Genomic DNA, 26,347 nt, shown 5'->3' on the forward strand with positions numbered 1-26,347 from the left:
TTAGTAGCATCACCTTTGCTTCCTATTTAAAATTGAATTATTCTGATCATTCAAACTTTCTGACAAATGTTTACCCTTAGTTTTCTCTCTTCTCGAATACGGAAGAATGATTTGGTTACATTATGGCTAGCATAAGCATTTGTTAAACCTCAAGCGGTAATTGCTCATATTATTCAGTTCCATTATTTTGTGCAAATAGATAAATTTAAACCTCTATGTTAAAAAATTTATAAAATCGTATATTTTGGCTAAAATAATAAGTATCCAATCAATCAAAATATCAATGTTTATTGCGTAGTTCAAAAAATTATTTTATAGATGACATGCATTAAATGACTTAAAAATATTGTTTTCTAAATAAATCTAAAATCCAATTTGTACAAAGTTTTTTTTTTAATATAATGTTGATAGGGTTTAAAGAATAGATATTTCATAAATAACATTGGACATTTGTAAATGTTTAATAGAGCCGAATATAATACAACTAATTTTACATTCATAAATTACAATGGTAATGTTTTGTATAATGCAACTATATATATACAAATGTATTTTTTTTTATAATGCAACAATATTTTGGTGAGTGGTTTAATCATCAATACAACAATTTTGTGAGAGTTCTTATTTTACCCAAGCTTTGGTAATATTATCGCACAAAGCATGTATTTATAGTGGAGTATGTTGATTCTTAACTTGTTCCACTAGTTCTAGATTTTCCCTATAATATTTACCACAAGAACTATTTACAAGATTTTTCCATACACTATAAATTCTAGAAATTTCTATTTTATTCTAGATAATCTACACAGAATTTTTAAAGATTATTTCTTCAAGACTCAGGAATGTGCTTCACAAGATTATCAGCCCATTTCAATCTAGTTTCATCAAAGATAGATGCATGGGGGATAATATTATTCTAATTAAAGAGGTTGCTCATCTTTTTCATAAGAGTAGAAAGGGCAAAAATATTATGGCATTGAAACTTGATCTTGCTAAGGCCTATGATTGCTTGGAATGGTCTTTCATTTCTGATACTCTGACTTGCTTTAGCTTTCCTCCTTCTATTATTAAGCTAATTATGCATTGTATTTCCACTCCTCAAATTTCAGTTCTTTGGAATGGTGAGATTACTCCTAGCTTCAGTCCTTCCAGAGGGATTAGACAAGGGGACCCTCTATCTTCTTACATTTTTGTTCTTTGTATGGAGAGATTATCCTTACTGATTGAAGAAAAGGTTAGATTAGGAGATTGGAAAAGTCTGAAAATGTCCAAAAACTATAGTCTCTCTCACCTTTTCTATGCAGATGATGTCTTTCTCTTTGGAACAGCCACTGTTCATAATCTTACTACCATGATGCAAACTCTTGAAGAGTTTGGGATTTTTTCAGGTCTTCATGTCAATGACTTAAAATCTAGTATTATTTTCCCTCCAAAAATGGAATATAATATTAGGCATCAACTGGTTCAAATTTGCAATTTTAAGTCTAGTTTTTCTTTTGGGAAATACTTGGGAATCAACATTAGCCCTAATAAACTTAAAAAAGAGGATTATTGGGAGTTAGTTTCTAAGACCTTAGACAAGATTAAGGGTTGGCAAGCCAAGTTGTTAAATATGGTTGGAAGATGTACTTTAATTAAATATGTCCTTAGTTCTTACCCTATTCATGCCATGCAACATAGTCTTCTGCCTATTTCTATTCTTCATGACATTGAAAGGCACTGCAAGAAATTTCTATGGAATAAAACTGACTCCATCAAGTATTCTCCTATAACCAAATGGGATAATGTTACTATCCCAATTTCAATGGGAGGTCTGGGTATGAGATCCTTAAGAGATTGGAATATTTCTTTCATGGCTAAATTAGGCTGGATCTATCTGACTAAGCCTAATAAGCTTTGGGTTAAAATCCTTAAGGACAAATATGCCAGAAGAACAAATCTTTAGGATTGTATCCCAAATTCATCACAGTCCTCAATGTGGGATATTTTGAGAGGAAGGGAGCTTTTATTTAAGGGTCTTATTATCAGGATTGGGAATGGGGAGGACACTTCTCTTTGGTTTCATCATTGGGTTGGGGATGCACCTCTTTATAAGATTATTCAAAGAGATATTCCTCAATCTAAATGTCATTGGAGGGTTTCTAACATTATTAGGATGGGAAGTGGTATTTGGATAGTATCAAGCATATGTTACCTGTTTACATTTGTAATTTGATTTTAAGTACCCCCATTTTCTATTGTTGATTCTTCTGATTCCCCAGATCAACTCAGATGGAAGCATCATTCATCTGGAGTTTTCACCATAAAGTCTGCTTACTTCCTTTCTAAGAATCCCTCTCCTTATCCAATTCCTTTCTCCTTTAGTTGGAAGACCTTTTGGAAGCTGAAGGTACCTTTCAAGTACAAAATGTTTATGTGGAATTGCATTCATTCTATTATTCCTTCAGCTTCTCTTCTTGCTTCTAAATTTCCAGGATTTGATGCAATTTGCACTAGGTGTCTTTCCAGTTCAGAATCTTTCATTCATTTATTCAGAGATTGCTATACCTCTAGTATTCTCTGGAAAATGATCTTACACAAAATCAAACCTCCCCCTTCTTTCAACTACTCTCTCTTCATGAACTCTGACTGGAATGATCGGCTCCAATATAATTTTTCCCAAACACCTAAATGGAAGTCAATTTTCATTTTAGGTCTTTGGCATATTTGGAAATTGAGAAATGGTTTTATTTTTAAAGAAGAGGTCTATAATTGTTTTACAGGGCACCTTAGGGAGCAAGAGGAAGAATTCAGATGATGCTGGCCCTTCAGTTGTTAAACCTGCATGTTGGAAACCACCCAAGACTAGTTGGATAAAACTCAACACAGATGCAGCATGGATTTCTTCAGAGAAAGGTGGGGGAGGAGGAGCTTTCAGGAATGCACAGGGTGAATGGTTTTTTTGGTACTCTAGCAAGTACAATGCGCCTAGTGCTTTAGCTGCAGAGTTATATGCCTTGAGGGAAGGTTTGAACTATGCTAAAGCTAAACCTATCCAGTTTCTGGAAGTTGAAAGTGATGCTCAGGAAATCAGGAGCTTACTTAATAGGGACGGTGATGATATGCATCATGAATTATCTGCCCTGATCATTGATGTTGCTAGAGCTTTAAACAACAACAAAATGGTGATAGTGTTCAGTACTATCCCTAGGGAGCTTAACTCTTTAGCTCACTATTTGGCTAAGTATGCAATGACTATGAGTTTGGGCCATACTCCTCACTATGCTTGCCCAACAAGTGCAGTGGCTGCTTTTGAAGAAGATATGAAGGCTCTGCATGATGCCACATCTGGTTAGTTCTATTTGGTTTCTGTTTCTATCAGTTATGTTTGTAAACAATATCAGTTTCAGTTTTTAGACAGTATGACTTTTATGGTTTTCATAGAATGCATTTTGCTTTACGCATTTCTATGATAGTTATTATGTAATTTTAAGGGCTTTGCCCAAGTAATATAATTGCTACCTTTGTGTTAAAAAAAACAGTTACGTTACTGGGGTATTAACCCGGAGGGTCAAGACCCTTCCCTGTTCTTTCTTCCCTTTTATGCTTCGCATTGATATATTGATGAACTGGGACTACACTGACTCTTAACTCAATCTTGTTTTTCCTCCATGCAACGGCTGAAGCTAAACAAGGGGAAATTTTTAATCACTAACTAGTGTGTCCCGGGTGATGCCCCGAATTGCTAGTTTGCACTTCTTTAATTTGATAATTATGTTCAACTATTGTATAGCTAGTGTGAGATTTGGGCGTTATCTTAGATGTTACGAATTTATTTTTTTTACTTCATATGTATTTATTGTCCAATCTTGTGAAAATTACATAAATCAAATAACCTCTAATTTAAAAGCAATATATAATGTTAAATATGTGAAAATTTAAAGCAGTAATAAAAGTTGGTTGAGATGGTAAGTGTGTAGCATTTATTTATTTGAGGTTGAGGGTTCGAATCTAGATAAAACTATATTTTATTAATTTTGTTAAATGAAGTCGCAAGCTTACGTGGCATTGTGACATGTTGTCATACACGTTGAAGAGTGCCACGTGGCACCGTTCCTTTAAAAGGAACGCCTTTTAATGTAAAGTATAGATATAGATATAGATGTTTCGAGTGAAGCAGGAAGTCATCCATTTGGAAATAATAATGATGAGAGCTTGGTACATTGGTTTTAGAAAATTTTGACTTTTACCACCTACCAATAACTACTTGACTATTGCCACCTCCATAAAAAAAAATTATTTTACGACCACAAATATAAATAAATAAATAAAAATTAAAGTTGGTTTTTACCACTAATCACCTCCAATTAACGGATTCCATCCATAATTCGTTAGTGGGGCCTACCATGTACACATGTCACTATATTATTGAGTAAAATTTTTTTAAAAAAAAATAAATGAAAAAAACAAAAAAAATGAAAAATAAAATAAAATAAAAACACAGCCACCAACCAGCTCCCAGCCCTGCCGTCGGTATCGGCTCCCCGCCCATTGTCGTAACCGACGACGCAGGCTAGCCAACCCCATCCCTAGCCCCAACACCCCCTCCCTTACCTATTTAGAGTCTCTTCCCTAGCTTCACCGGATTTCGACCCCAGCTTGCCCTTGCCCCAACACCGAATTTTGACTCTCTTTCCACCAATTTTCGACCTCAAAATCTTAGCCACCGAATTCCCACCCATTTCCCACAGATTTACGACCCCAAATCCCTAGCCACCGAATTCCAACCACCCATAAACCCCCTCCTACTGAAATTGACCACTCCTAAAACCCTAGCCACCACCAATTTTCGACATCCTCCCTAACCACCACCTGATTCCGACCCCCTCCCTAACCCACACAAACTTCCAACCCCCTCCCTAGCCCCACACCCAATTCCAACCAACCGAGGTGGATTGGAGTTGATTTCATTCCCAGGTGGTTGGCATGTAAGATCGAGGGAGATGAAGAGGAAATGTCAAAAAGGTGGGCCCTACTTATGGATTCATGGACAGAATAATACATTAGGCGGCGGTGAAATTTAATTTTTGGAAATTTTGTTGGTGGTAAAATAAAGCTTTTTTATAGAACTGGTAAAAGTCAATAAGTAGTTTTTTCATGTTGGTAAAACTCAAAATTTCCTTGTTTTATTAAAGTACACTAGAGCTCTGTTTTGTCAGCTCACATAGTGCAACTAAATTTTCAGGCAGCTTAACATTATGCTTATAAGGTTCGTTTTGCAAGCTCACGATTTTGAATCAAGTATGAGTAGTATTCAAGTTAAAGTTGTTATGCCCCGTTCACTTCACTTTATTTTTGCTGAACTGAAATTGTTTTTACTGAATTTAAATTATTTTTTGAAATGAAATTCATTTACTAAACCGGAATTATTTCTATTGATTTTCTATTATATTTTATTTTTAAAATTACAAATTTTTAGTGAACTGAAATTAATTTTAGTGAACTGAACTTATTTTTACGAATTGAAATTATTTTCACTTAACTTAATTTGTTTTTACTAAATATTATCTTTTTAAGGTGAAGTTAACAAGGCCTTAATATAGTACAATGCCACCATTAATCGTGTTTGGTAGTAGTCCAATATGTTGTGGTAACATCGCGGAACTTCAAGTCTTCGTCATTTTGACCACACACAATACACTACATTCCTTTTCCGGAATCTCTTTCAATACATTTATAAGCTAATGAAAAAGTCTTTAGAAAGATATATGTTTGACATCTTACCACCAACAATACGACCACTGCACTTTGTCTAAAGTCTTAAGTATGATGTCAAGACTCATGATGAGCTCCATTAACTGTCATCCCTATTTTATTTCCCTCATTTTCTTTGGTTGCGGTTTTGTTTGGTAATTATTTAGTAGCTGATTTATATAGATGGTTATATTAGATGGTTTGACTAGCTGGTTGTTTAGAAGTGTTTGGTAAATAGCTGCGAATTGTTAGCTGTTTTAGTGTATTTAATAACAAAAAAAAAAAACTTGTTCAATAAGCTATTTTTTTTAGTAAGCTATTTCTTAAATACTTAAATTAGCTTTTTTAAATGGTCAAAAATTCAAAATCAATAAATAGGGCATAATAAGCTATAAGCTTTTCAAAAAGCTCTTTTACCAAATAATTTTTTTTAAAGGTAAAATGACACTTTGATAAAAAAAATAGGGGAGTACTAAATGCAGGTACAATTTTACCTAAATGCAGAATAATTTATTTTATTAAAAAAGATTATATTTCAAATTTGCCCTTAATTTGATTTAATCCTTTACACTTTTTTTTTAAAGGATTAAAATTAAATCCTTTACACTCCCAACTATATATCTATATAAACATCCTACCGTTTAATTTACAACCATATTCTAACGTATTCAACCTTTTATCCTACGAAGTATTAAATATTCAATACAATACAAAATCATGGACAATAATAAAGTGCACTATGAAAATTATGTGCTGTAAATTTTTTTCTTCGCAAAATCTAAGTTATAGAAGAACAATCAAACAAAATAAAATTTTCATCTTAAACAGAACATTTTATTCATGGGCATGTATCACGGTGCCGGTTGTGTTGCCAGGGGTCAACAATACCCCCAGCTACGATTTCCGGGGGTCAACAGTACCCCCTGGCTACGATTTCCGGGGGTCTCCAGCACCCCCCGGCTACGATTTCCGGAGGTCTCTATTACCCCCCGGCTACGATTTCCAAGGGTCTTTAGTACCCCCGGAAACCATAGCCGGGGGTAAATGATAGCCCCCGGAAATCATGTTTTACCAGTACCCCTTGGAAATCATAGCCGACCGTGAACGACTTCTTCGTCTCTAGAGCTTAGATTGAAAAATTGTGAGGAAAATGATGAAATGAATTGAATTTTATATATATATATATATATATATATATATATATATATATATATATATATATATATATATATATATATATATATATATATATATATATATATATATATATATATATATATATATAAGCGACTGAAATGGTGAATGAAATGGAAAAAAATAGCGAATGAAATGAATTGCAAAAGAGAAAATGTAAAAAATAAAAGTCTGGTGAAATGACAAATCAGTTTTTTCATTTTGGAAAAGGGTATTTCAGTCATTTATTATTTTCTTATCATTAATTAATTTCTGCATTTAGGTTATTTTGTATTGCATTTAGTACTTGCGAAAAAAGAATAATAATGATACTGGATGAACGTAGTTCCCTCCCTCCTCCTTCTCTCTCTCAGTTCTCCATTGAAGCGCACTCATTGTTCTCCATTGAAGCGCCTTCTGATAATTGTATCCACCATTGAAGCAGCTTCTGAGGTAACTTGTTGTTTACATTTGTAATCATTATGTCAATTTCACAATCTATAGTTTGTCGTTAATCTAATTTAATCTAAATTGTCAGTGTAGTAACTAGTAAGTTTTTGTTCTAATTACTAACATTATTTGAAAGATCATAACCAGAGATTATGTTGCTTGAAATTTGATAATTGAATCAAATTTGCTTTTCCTTCCTAAAATTATTTATGTGATAATTAATTGAATCAAATTTGGTTGCTAATTTGTTGCAGAACCCTTTAATATTAGAATTGAACTATGAAATTAGACCTCTTCGGCCGCCCTGGCTCAGGGACGGGCCTGATTACCATTTGTTGGTGCTTAATAGCTGAAAATGGTGTTGTTTCGCAATTTCGGTTATTCTTGGATTGAGGAAATTCAAGTAAGGGGTTAATAATTTGTATAATAGTCGGGGAGGATAAATCGTGCTATCAAATAGGATGAATTGATGCTGCCTTCCTTTCCTCGTCTTCTCTCCTTTGCTATTATAGGCTAGAATCCTCCATTTGAAAATTGAAATTAAGATGTCTAGAAAAAGTTGTTACGTATTCTATTTAGTAACGGTCTTGGAGAAGTTGGTGTGAACCTAGAAACATATTGTTGTTGGCTCATAGTTTTATATCACGAGGTTGCATATGGCTTTTTACTCAGAATGTGGTATTCGTGCATGCAGGTGAATTGTAGCTTTAGCTTGGTGATAATACTTCGTGTATATCGTATTGGCATTTTGGAATTTCATTCATGATTACCCAACCTGATTATCTTCGTTAACAAGTGTAGGAGTTGAAAATATATACTAAATGGATAACTTACGCGGAAATCCTCCCCCACCTGGTGTGCAATCTGCGCCAAATTTTATTCCTCCAACTTCATTTGTACCACCATCACAGCATTTTGGCAATGTTCCGAGGCCTCATGACCAATTCTTTCAACATCATATGAATCATTCATTTCCCGTACCTCCTTATGCAACTCAACCTCCACATGGCCAAGCCTTTCCGCCACATGTTGGTCCACCACCTCAATTTAGTGTTGCTCCGTATGCTCAATTCCCTGCCCAAATGCCTAATAACTATCAGTATGGTAATGGGTTACCCCATCCAATGCCAGCTTATCAACCTCCGCAACAATCAATCCCCAATAACTTCATTGGAGCACCACACAGCATGATTCAGCCACCTCAACCTGGAACAGGAACTAATTTTGATGCTGGTGCTACTGATGAACCATTGCCTGTGAACGTCGGAAGTTCAGACAATGTCGCACAGAGAGCTCCAGCCAATGAACATAAAGAGACGGTGCAGGATGATAGCACCAATTGTGCTCAATCTGGAGCAATCATGTCTGATCCGTCTAATGTCCATTCAAGTGTCTTATCAAATTCTCAAGTTGAAGCTTTGCAAGGAACTCCCTTAGTGGATAGTGGACAGAAACCTATAGATACTGATAAATTTGCTTCTGGAGAAGACGAAGGACTGTATAACCAAGCTGTTTTGCACTATCCTCAACAACCTGATGATGAGATTGAGACTGCTGCTCAGGCTGCTGTGTTACGTGAGCAAGTATGCTTGTCTGAGATCTGGTTTTTGTTTATTTTTAAGCTAATTTAGTGCTGATAGGAATGTGATTGATTTTTCTTCTTCCTTAATATATCAGGAAATTGCCACTCAAAGGATCATTGAAAGTCAGAGGTTTGCCTATATTCTTTTCAGTTCTTCTGTAGAATAAACAGTGGCAGAATGTACAGCTAAAAGATGGCTCTCACATAATTTAGCTTTGTTACTTCAGACAGGCCAGAGGAACTAGCACACTGCCTGAAGATAAGAAAGGACTTTTTATCTGGACAGTGTGATCCAAATGCTATCAAGGTATTTAAATCTGTTTATTTTATGGATCACCATAAGCCTTGGCTTGCCAGGGCAACTGATTGTTGATATTTAATTGTGAGTTTTTATTCTTGTAGCTATTGATCCCTCTATATGTATGTTAATTGTTTATCCGTTGGATATATACAGGAACATCTACTGAAGTTTACTGCAGATCATCGAGCAGAAATGGCTGAAAAGCGAGGAAAGCCCTCAGCTTCTGGGAAAGGTTTATATTTGACTTCTCCTTATTTCTACATTAAATTCTTTTATAAATTATATCTACTTTACAATATTGGACTATAAAAGAATAAGGTAGCAAGCATTATAAATGACGTGGTTGTATACATTAATCAGTATTAGATTAGCTTTGTTTCCAATGATACCATTACAGTTCAATTCCATTTTCTTTATAAATGACGTGGTTATATACATTGATCAGTCTTGACGTGATTTGGATACATACGTCTAGGCCTCCTTAGACTTTGTTTTGATAATATTTATACTAGGTGTTCTTGTATTTCTTATAATCTATACTTATTCATATTGGTTGATTGAATGAGAAAAAAATAATCCATGTTTTTTAGCTTGAATGTTGTATACATCTCTATTGAGTTATGGTTGTTAGGAACCTCTTAAATGTTACTTCCTCCGTTTCTTTTTACTTGCAATACAGCCCCGTGGCACGTGTTTTGAGGTCGAGTTTATGTAATGTAAACGAATAAATTATTCATTATAATTTTTACAAATGATACTTAACCCTATTTTAATCTTCGTGTAAAAATTATATTGATAAAATCGCTCGTTTACCCTCACTAATCATCTCTTAAAACTGCGTCCCTAAAAGGAGTGTTGCGAATAAAAGAAAACGGATGAAGTTTAATTTTACTCGCCTATTATGTGATCTCACTTTCCGAATTTTGAAACATAAACCAAAGTCAGAATGAGAAAAAGGGGAGAAAAGGTCTAAGTGTATTATACACGAGACGTGACAATTTATTTGTGGCCACAATTTCTGTTGATTTTAGGCGTAAGCGTTTATAAAATATGGGACCATGGTAAATACCTCGGCAATTTTTATTTTCGGGCGAATAAAGGTAAAAAAATTCCAAAATTGAAGGCTTATTATCCACGCTTTTTGAGGAATTTTGGAGGTTACGGGGCCCGGCGGCGAAAAGTAGGGGATACATCTCAGGGTCATATAATGTCGTTTGGAACCGTATATGACCATTATATGTTGTCATAAATGTCCGTGGTAGGCTTAAGTTCACGAAATCATGCAAGTTGCGAACGGGTAAATTGACCGTTTAAAGGTATATTGGATGATTGCACCCACCCAAATAGACTCGCGGGGTGTATTAGGGTCCATGGTAAGCATCTCGGCAAATTTTATTTCCGGGTCAAAAAAAGTGGAAAATTGGCCAAAATTGAAGGCTATAATTAGAGCTGTCAAAAACTGACCCGACCTGAACCGGCAATGATTTGAACCCAACCTGTACTCGGACAATGGGGTGAAACTACTGACCTGTAACTCGACCTGATGTTAACTGACAATCGATTTGTTCCAATACTTCTTGACCTGAATCCAAACCTGCACCCGAACTAGAACCTGAGAGTAACCGTCAACCGTTTAATTCGACCCAACAACAATCGGAACCCGAACTAGTACCCGACCCAATTAGAACCTGTACCCGAGTCATGGAAGGTTTAATAAAATTTATATGCTATTTGTTCAACCTATATACCAGTAAAAACTGTAAACCCACAATCCGATTAAGCTTCTATACCTTTTATTCTTTATTACTCATATATAGGTTTAAAAAAAATCTTGATAATGCGTATCAAATTATGGAAAGCGTAATTATATAGGTTTAATTGGTATTTGTTGGAATTGAACTTGAACCAAAACCCAACTCAGCACTAACTCGAACCCGAATGTACCATCTATTAACCCACTTAAACCTGACTCGCACAAATCCCGAACTAGAAATTGAAATCCGATCTGAATTTGGCTCGAATTGAACTCGTTAACCGACAATGATTTGAACCCTTCCTGTACTCAAACAATTGGGTGGATTATAGCCTTTAATTTTGCCACTTTACGCCATCGAGCCCCAAAACCTAAAAAGTTTCTTATAAAAGCGTGGTATATAGCCTTTAATTTTGTAATTTTTTTTTACCTTTTTTCGCTCGAAAATAAAAATTGCCGGGTTGTTTACCATGGTCCCTAATACCCTCTGAGTCGGTAGAACCATCCAATATGCCCTTAAATGGTCATTTTACCCATTCACAACTTGCAGTGATTTCGTAAACTCAAGCCTACCACGTAAGTTTATGATAACATATAATGATCATATATGGTTTTAACCAGCAATATATGACCCCGAGAAGTATCTCTTAGGATCTCAACACTTTTCGCCATCAGGCCCAAAACCTCAAAATTTCCTCAAAAGCGTAGATTATAACCTTCAATTATGTAATTTTTTGACCATTTTTCGCCTGGAAATAACAATTGCCGAGATGTTTGCCATGGTCCCTAATACCCTCCGGGAGTCCAATTAGATCGGTGGAACCATCCAATATGCCTTAAATGGTAATTTTCAAACCTACCACGGATGTTTATGACAACATATAATGATCATATATGGTTTCAAACGACATTATATGATCTCGAGATGTATCTCTTAGGGTCTCAAGACTTTTCGCCACCGGGCCTCTAAACCTCAAAATTTCCTTAAAAAGCGTGGATTAGCCATCAATTTTATAATTTTTTTGACCTTTTTTCGCGTGGAAATAAAAATTGCCGAGATGTTTACCATGGTCTCTAATACCCTCCGGAAGTCCAATTGTGTCGGTGGAACCATCTAATATTCCCTTAAACGGTCATTTTACCCGTTCGCAACTTGCGCCGATTTTGTAAACTCAAGCCTACCACGAACATTTATGACAAAATATACTGATCATATATGGTTTCAAACGGCATTATATGACCACGAAATGTATCCCTTAGGGTCTCAAGGGTTTTCGCCACCGAGCCCCTAAATCTCAAAATTTCCTCAAAATACGTGGATTATAGCCTTCGATTTTGTAATTTTTTAACCTTTTTTCGCCCTGAAATAAAAATTGCCGAGATGTTTACCATGGTCCCTAATACCCTTCGGGAGTCCAATTGGGTCGGTGGAACCATCCAATATGCCTCTTAAACAGTCATTTTACCCGTTCATAATTTGTAGTGATTTTGTAAACTCAAGCCTACCACCTTTGTTTATGACAACATATAATGATCATATATGGTTTCAAACAGCAATATATGACCCCGAAAATATATCCCCTATGGTCTCAATACTTTTCGCCACCGGGCTTCGAAACCTCAAAAATTCCTCAGAAATCGTGGGTTATAGCCTTCAATTTTGTAATTTTTTAAACTTTTTTTCGCCCGGAAATGAAAATTGCCGAGATGTTTACCATGGTCCCTAATGCTCTCATACGGTCATTTTACCGCTTTCGCAACTTGCAGCGATTTCGTAAACTCAAGCCTACCACAGATGTTTATGACAACATATAATGATTATATATGGTTTCAAACGGCAGTATATGACCCCGAGATGTATCCCTTAGGGTCCCATGGCTTTACGCTACCGGGCTCCAAAATCTCAAAATTTCATCAAAAAGCGTGGATAACAGCCTTCAATTTTGTAATTTTTTTACTATTTTTCGCCTAGAAATAAAAATTGCTAAGATGTTTACCATGGTCTTTAATACCCTCCGGGTGTCCAATTGGGTCGGTGGAACCTTCCAATATGCCATTAAACAGTCATTTTACCCGTTCACAACTTGCAGTGATTGCGTAAACTTAAGTTTACTCGTAAGTTTATAAAAACATATAATGATCATATATGGTTTCAAATAGCAATATATGACCCGAGATGTATCCCCTAGGATCTCTCAACACTTTTCGCCACAAGGTTTCGAAACCTCAATATTCCCTCAGAAAGCGTAGGTTATGCCTTCAATTTTGTATTATTTTAACTTTTTTTCGCCCGCAAATAAAAATTGCCGAGATGTTTACCATGGTCCCAATACCCCTCGGGAGTCCAATTAGGTCTGTGAAACCATCCAATATGCCCTTAAATGGTTATTTTACCCGTTCACAATTTGTAGTGATTTCGTAAACTCAAGCCTACCACCTACGTTTATGACAACATATAATGATCATATATGGTTTCAAACAGCAGTATATGACCCCGAGATATATCCCCTAGGGTCTCAACACTCTTCGCCACCATGCTTCGAAACCTCAAAATTTCCTCAGAAAACGTGGATTATAGTCTTCATTTATGTAATTTTTTTGACCTTTTTTCGCCCGGAAATAAAAATTGCCGAGACGTTTACCATGGTCCCTAATATCCTCCGAGTGTCCAATTGGGTCGGTGGAACCATCCAATATGCCCTTAAACGGTCATATTTCATGTTCGCAACTTGCACCGATTTTGTAAACTCAAGCTTACCACGGACGTTTATGACAACATATAATGATTATATATGGTTTCAAATGGCATTATACGAGATGTATCCATTAGGGTTTTCGCCTTCGAGCCCCGAAACCTCAAAATTTCATCAAAAAGCGTGGATTATAACCTTTAATTTTGTAATTTTTTGACCTTTTTTTTCACCCTAAAATAAAAATTTCCGATATGTTTACCATGGTCCCTAATATACCCTATATGAGTCCTATTGGGTCAGTGGAACCATCCAATATTCCCTTTATAGGTAATTTTACCCGTTCACAAGTTGTGATTTCGTAAACTTAAGCCTACCACGGACGTTTATGACAACATATAATGATCATATATGGTTTCAATTGGCGTTATAAGATCTTTAGATATATCCCTTAGGGTTTCAAGTCTTTTCTGCACCGAGCCCCGAAACCTCAAAATTTCCTCTAAAAGCGTAGATTGTAGCCTTCATTTTCGTAATTTTTTTATCCCTTTTCGCCCGGAAATAAATATTGTCGATATGTTTACCATGGTCCATAATGGGTCAGTAGAACCATCCAATATGCCCTTAAACGGTCATTTTACCCGTTCACAACTTGAAATGATTTGTAAATTCAAGCCTACCACGGACATTTATAACAACATATAATGATCATATGTGGTTTCAAACGACATTATATGACCCCGAAATATATCCCTTAGGGTCTCAAGGCTTTTTGCCACCAGGCACCAAAACCTCAAAATTTCCTCAAAAAGCGTGGATTATAGCCTTCAATTTTTAAATTTTTGAACCTTTTTTCGCTCGAAAATAAAAATTGCCTAGATGTTTACCATGGTCTCTAATACTCTCCGGGAGTACAATCGGGTCGGTGGAACCATCCAACATACCCTTAAACGGTCATTTTACCCGTTCACAACTTGCAGTGATATCGTAAACTCATGTCTACCACGTAGGTTTACGACAACATATAATGATCATATATGGTTTCAAACGACATTATATGATACCGAGATATATCCTATAGGGTCTCAACACTTTTCGCCACCGGGCCACGAAGCCTCAAAATTTCCTCAAAATGCGTGGATTATAGCCTTCATTTATGTAATTTTTTTTGACCTTTTTTCGCCCAAAAATAATAATTACCAAGATGTTTACCATGGTCCATAATACCCTCCGAGAGTCATGGGTCGGTGGAACCATTTAATATTCTCTTTAACGGTAATTTCATCCGTTCACAACTTGTTGTGATTTCGTAAACTCAAGTCTACCACGTACGTTTACGACAACATGTAATAATCATATATGGTTTCAAACGACATTATATGACCTTGAGACGTAACTCTTAGGGTCTCGAGGCTTTTCGTCATCGGGCCCCAAAATCTCAAAATTTCCTGACACAGCGTGGATTATAGCCTTCAATTTTATAAATTTTTGACCTTTTTTCGCCCGCAAATAAAAATTGTCGAGATGTTTACCATGGTCTCTAATACCCTCCGGGAGTCCAATTGGGTTGGTAGAACCATCCAATATGTCCTGAAACGATCATTTTACCCGTTCATAACTTACAGTGATTTCGTAAACTCAAGCCTTCCACGGACGTTTATGACAACATATAATGATCATATATGGTTTCAAACGGCATTATATGACACCGAGATATATCCTGTAGGGTCTCAACACTTATCGCCACCGTGCCTTGAAACTTCAAAATTTCCTTAAAATGCGTGGATTATAGCATTCATTAATTTAATTTTTTAACCTTTTTTCACTCGGAAATAAAAATTGTCGAGATATTTTCCATGGTCCCTAATACCCTCTTGGAGTCCAATTAGGTCGGTGGAACCATCCAATATGCTCTTATACGGTCATTTTACCGCTTTCGCAACTTGCACCGATTTCGTAAACTCAAGCCTACCACGGATGTTTATGACAACATATAATGATTATATATGGTTTCAAACGGCATTATATGACCCCGAGATGTATCCCCTAGGGTCTCATGGCTTTACGCTACCGGGCTTTAAAACCTCAAAATTTCATCAAAAAGCGTGGATAATAGCCTTCAATTTTGTAATTTTTTGACCTTTTTTCGCCCGGAAATTAAAATTGTTGAGATGTTTACCATGGTCTTTAATACCCTCCGGATGTCGGTTAGGTCGGTGGAACCATCCAATATGCCCTTAAACGGTCATTTTACCCGTTCACAATTTTAAGTGATTTCGTAAACTTAGGCTTACCACGTACGTTTATGACAACATATAATGATCATATATGGTTTCAAACGGCATTATATGACCCCGATATATATCCCCTAGGGTCTCAACACTTTTTGCCACTAGGCCCCGAAACCTCAAAATTTCCTCAAAAAGTGTGGATTATTAGAGTTGTCAAAAACTGATTCGACCCGAGAACTTGACCTTTACCGATAATGATTTGAACCTAGCCTGTACTCGAACAATGCGGTGAAACTAGTGACCTATAACTCGACTTGAACCTGACTTGATCTTAACTGAAAACCGATTTTATCCAATATTTTATGACCTGAACCCGAACGTGCACCCGACCTGATAGTAACCGTCAACCGATTTAATCCTACCCGAAAACAATCTAAACCCGAACTAGTACCCGACCCAATTAAAACATGTACCCGAGTCATGGAAGGTTTTATAAAATTTTATATACCTTTTATTCAGCTTATATACTTGTATTTAATAAAATCTTTTGTTCAGCTTAAATACCATTTGTTCTCTATTACTCGTATATAGGTTTAATAAAATCTTGATGATGCTTGATCAAATTATGAAAGGCGTAATTATATATTTCAACTTGGCCACATCGATATTTATTAGAATTGAACTTGAACCAAAACGTGACTCAACACTAACTTGAACCAGAATGTACCATCTTGTAACTGACGATCTGATTTTAAGTCGGATTAAACCCGACCTATATCTGAAAAGGTGAACGACCTGTTATAACTTGAACTGAAATTGACTTGACCTGAACCTGATATGAAGCTAGATTGACCCGACATAACCTGATCCTGGTTTAACCCGAGACCTAATTTGACCCGACCCAAACCCGACTTGAATACCCAAATTGACAGCTCTAGCTATAATATACGATTTTTGGTTAGTTTTTGACATTTTTTCAAAAAATGAACTAAATATGTTGGATGGCTCCTTGGGTCATATAAGGAGGTTTGAAACCATAAGACACCGATTAAGATGTCCATAAAGTATCAAGAATGAGTTTTGACTCTATTTTGAAATTCATGAAATATAGTGATGTCATATAAGTGTAATAATGTTATGTGACTTGACTATAATGATGTCATATAAGTATATTGAAGTGATGTGACTTAACTATAATGATGTCATATATGTATATTGAAGTGATGTGACTTAACTATAATGATGTCATATATTTATAATGATGTCATATATGTATATTGAAGTGATGTGACTTGACTATAATGATATCATACATTTATAATGATGTCATATAAGTATATTGAAGTGAAGTGACTTGATTATAATGATGTCATGAAAGTATATATGAAGTGATGTGATTTGACTATTATGATGTCATGAAAGTAAATTTTTAATGATGTGATGTCATAATATGACGTGACTTGACAATAGTGATGTCATAAATGTATAATTATGCTATATAAGTGATGTAATATGGGTAAAATAGTGATGTGATGTTTAAAGGTAATTGTGGTGTAATTTGACAATAGTAATGGAAATGAACATATTATATGATATGATGATTGATTTGACAATAGTAACAATGAATAACCATGTTACTATTCATATATGTGTTATTTGATATGATGTGATGTGATTGATATATTTGAACAAACAATTCATGTTTGTAATGTAAGTATCATATCTTATCTCATGTAAACAATCACTAACAACCCAAACTGTCCTCCAATCACCCTGTTTTGGGGTCTATCATCACCATATTCTCGGTCCCGATCCCAAACCTCGAAAAAAGCACAAAAAGGGAAATATGGGATGTAAAAAGTGTTAAAAACCCATCCCTTCTTATTCCCAACCTTTTCCCCGTCTTCAGAGTAATTTGGCGATTGTATACATATTGCTTCTCATTGGTTAGTGGTGGTGGTGATGTTTTTGTAGATTTTGGCATCTCTGAACCTATTTTGGCATGTTATAATGAGTTAGTTATATATTAATAATCCTTTATTTACCTTTGTATTTCACTCTTTCTTAATTTGCTGCTGCTTTGGCTGTCAGATAATCTGGAGATTGGTAATGGTTATGGTGTGCCAGGTGGGGGTGCTTATTCAAATGCTGTACTGCCAAGTAAGACTGGTCTCAATTTTTTGTTATTTCTATCCTATGTATTTAGTCTAGTGAAGTTATTTATATCATTGATGATCTGCTCTTAATGATTAGAAACACCAGGTTTTGGTGGTGGTGAAGTAAGCAATAAAAATGCTGATTTAGCAGGAGAATCACATCAGAGGCATGGGGCAAAAGAGTTACCGGAGTACCTTAAGCAGAAGCTGAGAGCAAGAGGAATATTGAAAAATGAGCATGCTAAAGATGATTTTGTTGCAAATGATTCTGTATGTTTCTTTCTGGCAGTTACTTGCTGAGTAGAGTTCAAAGTTGGTTAAAGCTCAGACCTAGAATAGGATAATTGACTTTATTTTTCCTGTAAAAAGTAAATACTAAGGTGTTGTTCTCTTTATCTCAAGCAGAGGTTGAGAGTAGCAAACTGCAAATAGAAAAAAGGCAAATGATACTGTCAAATACTAATTTTTCTATTCAACAAATATAATAGCAAATTACAAACTGTACCGAATCGCATATACGGGAAATTATTCAGTATGCTCAGCATTTGCAGACAGTTACACAATACTGGTTAATGCTAACTCTTAGAGTAGTATAATAGGATTCAATTTTCCAGCTAGAATCGTAAATACTAAAAATTGTTATATACTGTATGAGTTTAGTGTACCTCAATCAAATGTTGTAAGCAAGAAGAATTTTGATAGATAAGCCTGCCAAATAAGATCTTAGCTGCAAGTGATTAGTATTAGTATGTTCAGCACTTGTAAACAGTTACCTAGCCAATAATATGGTCAATGCTAACCTTGAAATAGGATATTAGGTTTCTCTTCCTTAATAGTATTAATGCATAAGTGTAGATGGACCTCTTTTGTTTACACTTTTACTTAAAGAAATGGTAGAGAATTTTGAAAAATGATATTGCTGCAACTGATTCTGTATGCTCAACACTTGCAGACAATTATTAGCTGAGTTTATTTTGTTAGTGCTCACCCTTAGATTAAGATAATAAGATGATGCAATATATGGTCTGGAAGTATTTTCTTCTTCTTCTTTCTTTTTTTTTTTAATTTTTTTTTATTTTAATTGTGTGGTTTAAATGTTATTTTTGCATTCATCCCATTGAGGCCAGTCAGGACACTAACAAAGTTACTTTCTCCATTTACTCTGATTTACAGAAGTTTGAGGCACAATCAACTCAATCGTCAGGTGATATCAGCCTTCTTCCTGGATGGGTGAGTTGTAATTTCATATTAAAAATAATTGTTCCACAAGTATTATACCCCCTCTGCTCCCAAAATTTTGACTCACTTTTTGTTTGAAGTGTTTCGGAAAGTTTGAGTCACTTCTACGTAGTATTTTATTTCATTTTTTGGCACTCTTTATACTACCTTACTCCTCTTATCCCACATTATTTAAACATTGCCACCCACTCTCTCTTACTTTATCCACCTTTTTCTTTCACCTACCCACCTTCTTCTCCATCTCTCTTGCTTTATCCACCTTTTACTTACACCCAAGTATGTATATATTCTAATTATGTGTTCTTTATGGGTCTTCTAAGTTTGGAGCTATTTGTATCACCGCTTTGTATTTAAAAAGCTCTGTTTAAAAACTTATCTGATGTGGTTAACATCTATGTATAGGTTGAAGCCAAGGACCCTGAAAGCGGTGCTTCATTTTATTACAACCAAAGTACTGGAAAGAGTCAATGGGAAAGACCAGTGGAAACAAAAACGAGTACTCAAAGCCCTTCAACTTCAACTACAACTACAACTTTATCAGAAGACTGGGAAGAAGCACTTGACGAAACATCTGGTATGCTATGCAACTTTTGACTAAATTAATCATCCTATTGACCACATGCAGGCTCTGTAGTCTAGTTTAGGGTTAACATGTTTGTCATACAAGTTAACAAGTGTGGCTAACTGAATAATCTACCAACTAAATTGCCTTGTCTCTTTGTGTACCAAACAATTTACACAGTGCCCATCTTACTTTGATAATTCATTTCACCTTGTGTACCTGTGTTGGATACTCGACATTCAGACATGAGTATGGCACTAAGATACTTAATTTTTGACCAAATCATATATGGTATGGCCTTCTCGACACTTGGACTTAGAACCCTGGCTGACACCTTTAGTCAAGTTTGAACAACATAGCTTATCCTAATGTTATTGATGCGGGATGCTGTATTTCTCTTAGTCAAAAAAGTTGTTGATCCACTACAGCTTGGTTGACTGATTTGTTGTAGTGTAATTTCTGGAAACGTGTCCCTTTTAAGTTGATGATAAGATTTACTCATTAATCGTAATTCAATAACAAATACAATGTTATATTAAAGCTCTTGAAAAAGTCTGAAATGATCCAAAGATTAGAATTACAATATTGGCTTCTTAGCAGATATCATGTTCTTTTTTTCTTTCTCCGTCTCTTCGGTTGCTGAAAGTATTCAAACATTTCATGTCTACTGCTACTTTAAATTCCCTTGGATTATAGAAAAGTGGATTACTGTTGTGAAGTATAACTTCGAAACTCAATGCTGTCTTTCGTTGTGATCGGTGATTAGAAGGATTGTACTATATGTGCAGGTCAAAAGTACTACTATAATAAGAAAACCCAAGTTTCGCAATGGGAACATCCTCAAATAGTGCAGCAAGTTGCCACAGTGCATGTATCAAGTGGTACTTCAAGCAGGCTTAATGAAAGTATTTGGATGGACCAGTCTTCCATGCCAGAGAAATGCTTGAACTGTGGTGGTTGGGGGGTAGGACTTGTACAGGCCTGGGGTTACTGTAACCACTGCACAAGGTATGTTGGTCTCCCCTGTGAGCAATGCTCCTTGTTTAGACTGATAGTGCTGTATATTTGGCATGCAGGTGCTTTTTCCTGCCTTCCTGGTAAACAAGTATGACATGATGTTCACAAAGCAAGTTACCTTTCTGAATTTGTTATCCTTTAGAAATTTGCTATTGTTATTAACTATGAGATCACAGGGTGATGTTGATGCAAGGCATTAGATGAACTACCATGTTCCATAGTTATATCATCTGACTTCATTGTGCATGAGAGGTTATTGTGCCTCATTATTGTTAAACCTACAACACTTAATTCTAACATTGTAATATGTACTTCTTGAACCCAGAACTCTCAACCTTCCTCAATGCAAAAACTTAGGGCACAGTGGACCCAGGCAGCAGAGTATGAGCAACATGGATGGCAGACAAGATTTAGAAAAAAGTGCTTCCAATCAAAGGTATGGAACGTCTTTTCTTCATATTAAGTGATCACTATGTATTTGTGTGATTGGTAAACTGCCCTAGGAGGCTAGTAGTTATTCTTTTGCTTTATTCTTTGTTTGATTTGCTTTTATATATCTATATAACCTAGACTAGCAAGGCAGTATACTTGCTTAGTGCTTGCAAAGAGAATGTTCTTGCTTTCAAAGACTAGTAAGGAACACGGAGAAACGAGAACAATCGGATTTTAAAATTAAAAGTTCACTTTATCTCTCCGTCAAAGAAGATACTCGAGCTTCTTGTAGTATGTGCTTGAAAATGCCCCAAATTACTTGGAGAAGTACTATCAAGAATTATTGTTACTTTTTTCAGTCCTCATTATTGTTATGCTGCTACATTGACTCCCTGTTAAATTTCTATTACCGTCAAGATTCTGAAGAATGTAAATGATGGAGGAGCAGAAGTATCAAAGATTTAGATTTTTTTTTTTTTTCAAACCCTTAATTTTTATGCTAATGCCTTGACTCCATTAAACTTCTATCACTATGAAGAATCTAAATGCTTTCAGTCAGCAGTTTGTCGCAACAGTGTCAATGTGTTATATAAGAGTTTACTTGGTCAATTCTTGTGACACCTCTCCAAACAAGTTGGATAAGGCTGTAAACTTTTGGTGCCATATTCCAGGGGTCCACCTTAATTAGAATCTCATTAGCTTGCTTCTCTTCATATATAATATTTTCATTTAAATATGATACCTGTAGAACATATGGCGTAAAATTTTTTGGGCCTAGAAACCCTACTTTTAATTGCAAGAAGCAGCAGCTGAACTAGAAAAGATTGCGGTGGGGGGGCTTCTGACTTCTCTATTCCTTAGCACTTATTTATTTTTCTTGTTAGGTAAGGATGGTCTGAATGAAACTTTAAATGCCTACCTGGAAGGATTTGGGAGGGAAACTTCTTTTATTTGAGTAATCCTTGCATCTTTGTTACAGGTCTGGTTCACGACCTCCAGTCAATAAAGGAGGTGGAAGATACAGTAAAAAAAGGACCTACACTGAGGATGATGAGTTGGATCCTATGGACCCAAGCTCTTATTCTGATGCTCCACGTGGTGGCTGGTATGTTGGCTACTTTTACTAAGATGATTTTTTTTTCCCTTTTTCTTTTTGCTTGTGGCTGTGAGGTGAACAATGAAAAAGAAACAGGCGTTTGGCCATCTTTTATCTATATATCCATGGACTATGCATATGATTTGGCATGCTTGTCCATGAATTTAGGGAAGTGTGGTACCTTTTTCTCATTATGGATTGAAAAAAATAAAGTCGAGTAATTGTCCTTTGCCTGTTTACAGGGTTGTAGGCCTCAAGGGGGTACAGCCACGTGCAGCAGATACTACAGCGACGGTATGGTCACTTAACCTTTTTTTTTTTTTAAATGGTGTGAATCTGTAAAGTGTTTACCTCTCTCCTTTAGTTTTCTGCTGAAATATAATCTTATAAACATGTGCCTATTGTTTATCAAATATTTAGTTCCAAGTAGTCAGCAAGCACCTTGAAAGTTAACATTGCTTTGGGCCTTTGGTTATAACTTGAAATGCACTATCTACTTTGCTAAGTTAACTTACTTTCTAGCCTTTGTCAAGCTGTCTCTAATTGATTCATCCTTCAGATTTGTTTACTAAACTAGAAAGCATGTAATGTTTTGTACCTTTAATCGTGGACTGTCACATTCCCCAAAGAAATTAACAATTTAACATGTTTAAGCTTTTTATAAGTTGGAATGAGAAACTGGGGAATGAGTATTGTGTTAAAAGAGTTGATTGTGGAAAATCTGCTTTAGACTAGCGTACTGTGTACTACTTTAGAGGGTGTCTTGAGCTGGACAAATATGTAAGAGGGCATAACTGCTTACCATTCTACTAAGTTTTCAGTGTTCTGTATACCAGGGATAGTCATTGCATTAAAGGCTACATTGCTAAGGAAACACCCAACGAAAATATTCTGAATTTCTGATTGTCTTCCCCCCCCCCCCCCCCTCTCTCTCCCTCTCTCTCTCTCTCTCTCCTCATCTCCCTGGGTTGTTTTGTTGTGGCATTTATATGCCCCCTCCATCCTTTGTCAAATTTACATTTTTGGCAAATGGCACAAAGGTCGAAAGGAGGGGAAAAAGTAGGTGGATGGATTGGGACAATGGACTTCTGTTATTGCATTTTTTAGAAGATTTCATGTTCATATAAATCATTGGTGTTGTATGTTTCCAGGGCCCTCTTTTCCAGCAGCGTCCATACCCTTCTCCAGGTGCAGTGTTGCGAAAAAATGCTGAAGTTGCTTCAATAAAGAAAAAACCAGGGTCTAATTACACACCGATATCTAAGAGAGGCGATGGAAGTGACGGACTGGGTGATGCTGACTAAATCTCAAGTGTTCTTGGCAATTCTGTGGTGGTAAATGGTTTTTTCCCTTCAGGCTTGTGTCCAAAAATTAGTGTTCAAAATCTGAAGTGCCTAGTCACTGCATTTGTAATTTTGTGCTTTTTGAGTTCAAATGCATTAGTATCAATGTCAGATATCTATGTTATATAGCTAGATACTTAGGTTAAAATTAATCTCACTCAACATTAAGGATAAAAAAAATTTCGCATTTGCAAGAGAAGGCGATATGCAATCCTCATGTAATATTTTTGACTTGTGGACTTCATTTATAGTGTAAGATTATTTTTATTCATGGAAACATTATATGAGTCGATTTTAATTCTATTTTATTTTTCGGAATCATAGTTTTTATGTGTGTGTGTGTGGGGGGGGGGGGGGGGGGGGGTGGTTCAATTCAAAACAGAACAAAGAAGCAAATCAGTTAACATTTTACATTGATTTGTAACTTGATTGCACCATTGGTTCAATTTTTGAAATTGTTACCCACCTATTGTATAACACAATTACTAGATATCTTCTACTCACAAGAAGTTCATGAAGTTTCTCTTATAAATATAACACAATTATTAACTTTGTGGATAGTCTCTACCTTATAAAATCAGGCTTGCTATCCGCGAAGCTTCAATGCTTCAAGTCAATGCCTCAAATTTTTTAAAAAAAGTTTCTTAAACCTTGTTCACCTGTCTACATTGTTACTAAACTCAATTTTTTAGATTATAAATGGTGAGATTATATATGTGAATTGTTAATAGCAAACATGAAGAACCATAATTTTTGATGCAAACATGGAGAACCATAATGCATGATCCATTTCACTTTAAAATCCAACTGCACTTTTAAGCCTGTACTCTTAAAAGTCGAGGTTTCGAGGCAAAACTTCATCCTTAGTAAAGACAGTTCGTAGTATAGCTCAGCAGCATATATCAATGGCAGATGAATTCAGTTATAGAGCTACTCATTCGCCTCAACCACTAAGATATATGTTTTTCAAGAACCTCACACTCAATTCTTTGAAACGAAACTAGCATTTCGCCTAGGTGATATCCAACACTATAATACTGCTGAAATAAGCTCCCTAAAATTGATGTTCCTCCTACAGGGCTCGGTAATACTGCCAAGCAAAACATACCATCTTCTACCTGCAAGAACAAACTGTCAACATCCAAGAGCACGTTCACCTCTCTTTCAAAATGAAATATCAGCCCATGAAAATTTCTTATGTCGCTTATTTTTCCATTATAACATCGTTCATATGGAGGATCAGGCCATACTACCATGACTAATCCAAGTTCTTTCTCTAACTCCCCCACCAGCTCGTAGTATGCATATGGTGCTAGAAATGTCAATGTAGTCTCAGCGTCGATGATCACTCCACCACCTAAAGGACTTGGCTGAAAAACCTCTGGTGGAATCAATAGCTTCCTTTTACCTATACTTAGACTCTCGAGCACTAGATTGTACTTTCCTTCAATCACCTTTAAAGTGGTTGTTTGGCCTTCTAGGAAGAAGCCGTTTCCTAATACTAAAAGGCGGTCTGCTTCAGGATCACTGATGTTACCTAAGCAATAGGTGAATTTGGGCTCGGTTATTGAACTCATTTGCTTTATTATGGATAAGTTGTGATATCCAAGACCAAGAATTCCATTGTATTGAGTGGAAGTGCTTTCTTGGTCATATTCACAGCCATAGATAACATTTTCGAGGGAAAAGACTTCACCATTTGAAGTCTCGAATGCAAAGACATCACTTCCAAGAAGACTATGGGAACGGTAACTAAATGTACATGAGTTGGAAGAGTCACAAGCATTATTAGGTACAAGAGCACAATTGGAAGAAGTACAAGTAATGTTGTGATAAGTTGTGGAGATTATTTGATTGGTATCGCAACTAATGCAAGGCTGCAGGCACTGAGTTAAAACTAGCGTGCTTGCAGTGTCCATAGAAGCAAACATCTGAAACGGAGGGGTACCAACGGAGAGCTTAACAAAGTACTCACCATCATCTGCTTGCACATTTCCTTGGAAATCACCTCCATCAACAACTCTATCAATCAAGTAAGAAAGACGGGCTTTTGACCTCACAAAGGAAGAGCTAACACGATCATAAGGGCTCTCTTGGGGATTGTATAGAGGCGAGAGAGAGGAGTCACGGTGAATGAGGCTCAAGTGAATGCTTCCTTGTGATGGTTGAGATGAAGTCAGTGCAAGAACAGAAGATACAATGACAAGTATTGCCTGTGTTGTTAGGTAAGTTAGTTTGGACATTGTTGTCAAAAGATTTTGATGTGTCTTGTTAAGAAAACCGTAAATGTCAGCTGTCTTATATACTTGCATATTCAAGCTAAGTACATGAAATTTTCGTTGTCTACCAGAATGTGCAAATTGGATTATTTTGTTCTTTACAGACTTAAGGTTAAAATGATCAGTAGTAGGAGTGTAGGAGAAAAGTAGATACAACCACCCTTCATCTTCTCATAATGGAGTATATATATGTATATTACAACAAGTTTAATTTTCATGAATCTACTAGACTAAGAGCCTCTAAGTGACCACCAAGACACAGACTTGGGCTAGTTAGCGAGGACTAGTCAAGAAACACAAAGGAAAAACC

General features: G+C 35.9%; 3 protein-coding genes across 9 annotated transcripts in view; 1 reads left to right on the forward strand and 2 right to left on the reverse strand.

Moving 5' to 3' along the window:
• Positions 1–26,347, reverse strand: part of LOC145608728 (uncharacterized) — a 159,315-nt gene that overhangs the window by 17,031 nt on the left and 115,937 nt on the right. The window lies entirely within an intron of this gene.
• Positions 7,232–24,066, forward strand: LOC145608005 (uncharacterized). Of its 7 annotated transcripts, none has more exons than XM_081663600.1 (14): positions 7,232–7,359; positions 8,051–8,939; positions 9,034–9,068; positions 9,152–9,245; positions 9,393–9,471; positions 18,005–18,073; positions 18,167–18,339; positions 19,243–19,299; positions 19,711–19,882; positions 20,659–20,878; positions 21,213–21,323; positions 22,299–22,424; positions 22,658–22,709; positions 23,567–24,066. In XM_081663600.1, exons 2-14 carry the CDS (start codon positions 8,178–8,180, stop codon positions 23,717–23,719), a joined length of 2,103 nt encoding a protein of 700 aa, XP_081519726.1. In that variant the 5' UTR covers positions 7,232–7,359; positions 8,051–8,177; the 3' UTR covers positions 23,720–24,066. The 7 variants fall into 7 exon arrangements, with proteins under 7 accessions (XP_081519726.1, XP_081519727.1, XP_081519725.1 ...); XM_081663601.1 differs by having other exon boundaries at positions 8,158–8,939; positions 18,005–18,082; positions 18,176–18,339; XM_081663599.1 differs by having other exon boundaries at positions 8,158–8,939.
• LOC145609577 (putative aspartic protease At2g35615) lies at positions 24,709–26,001 on the reverse strand. The gene has a single exon (XM_081665029.1). The coding sequence runs from the start codon at positions 25,999–26,001 to the stop codon at positions 24,709–24,711; it is 1,293 nt and encodes a 430-aa protein (XP_081521155.1).

Source organism: Chenopodium album, chromosome 23, assembly GCF_948465745.1.
Source record: "Chenopodium album chromosome 23, dcCheAlbu1.1, whole genome shotgun sequence".
NCBI lineage: Eukaryota > Viridiplantae > Streptophyta > Magnoliopsida > Caryophyllales > Amaranthaceae > Chenopodium > Chenopodium album.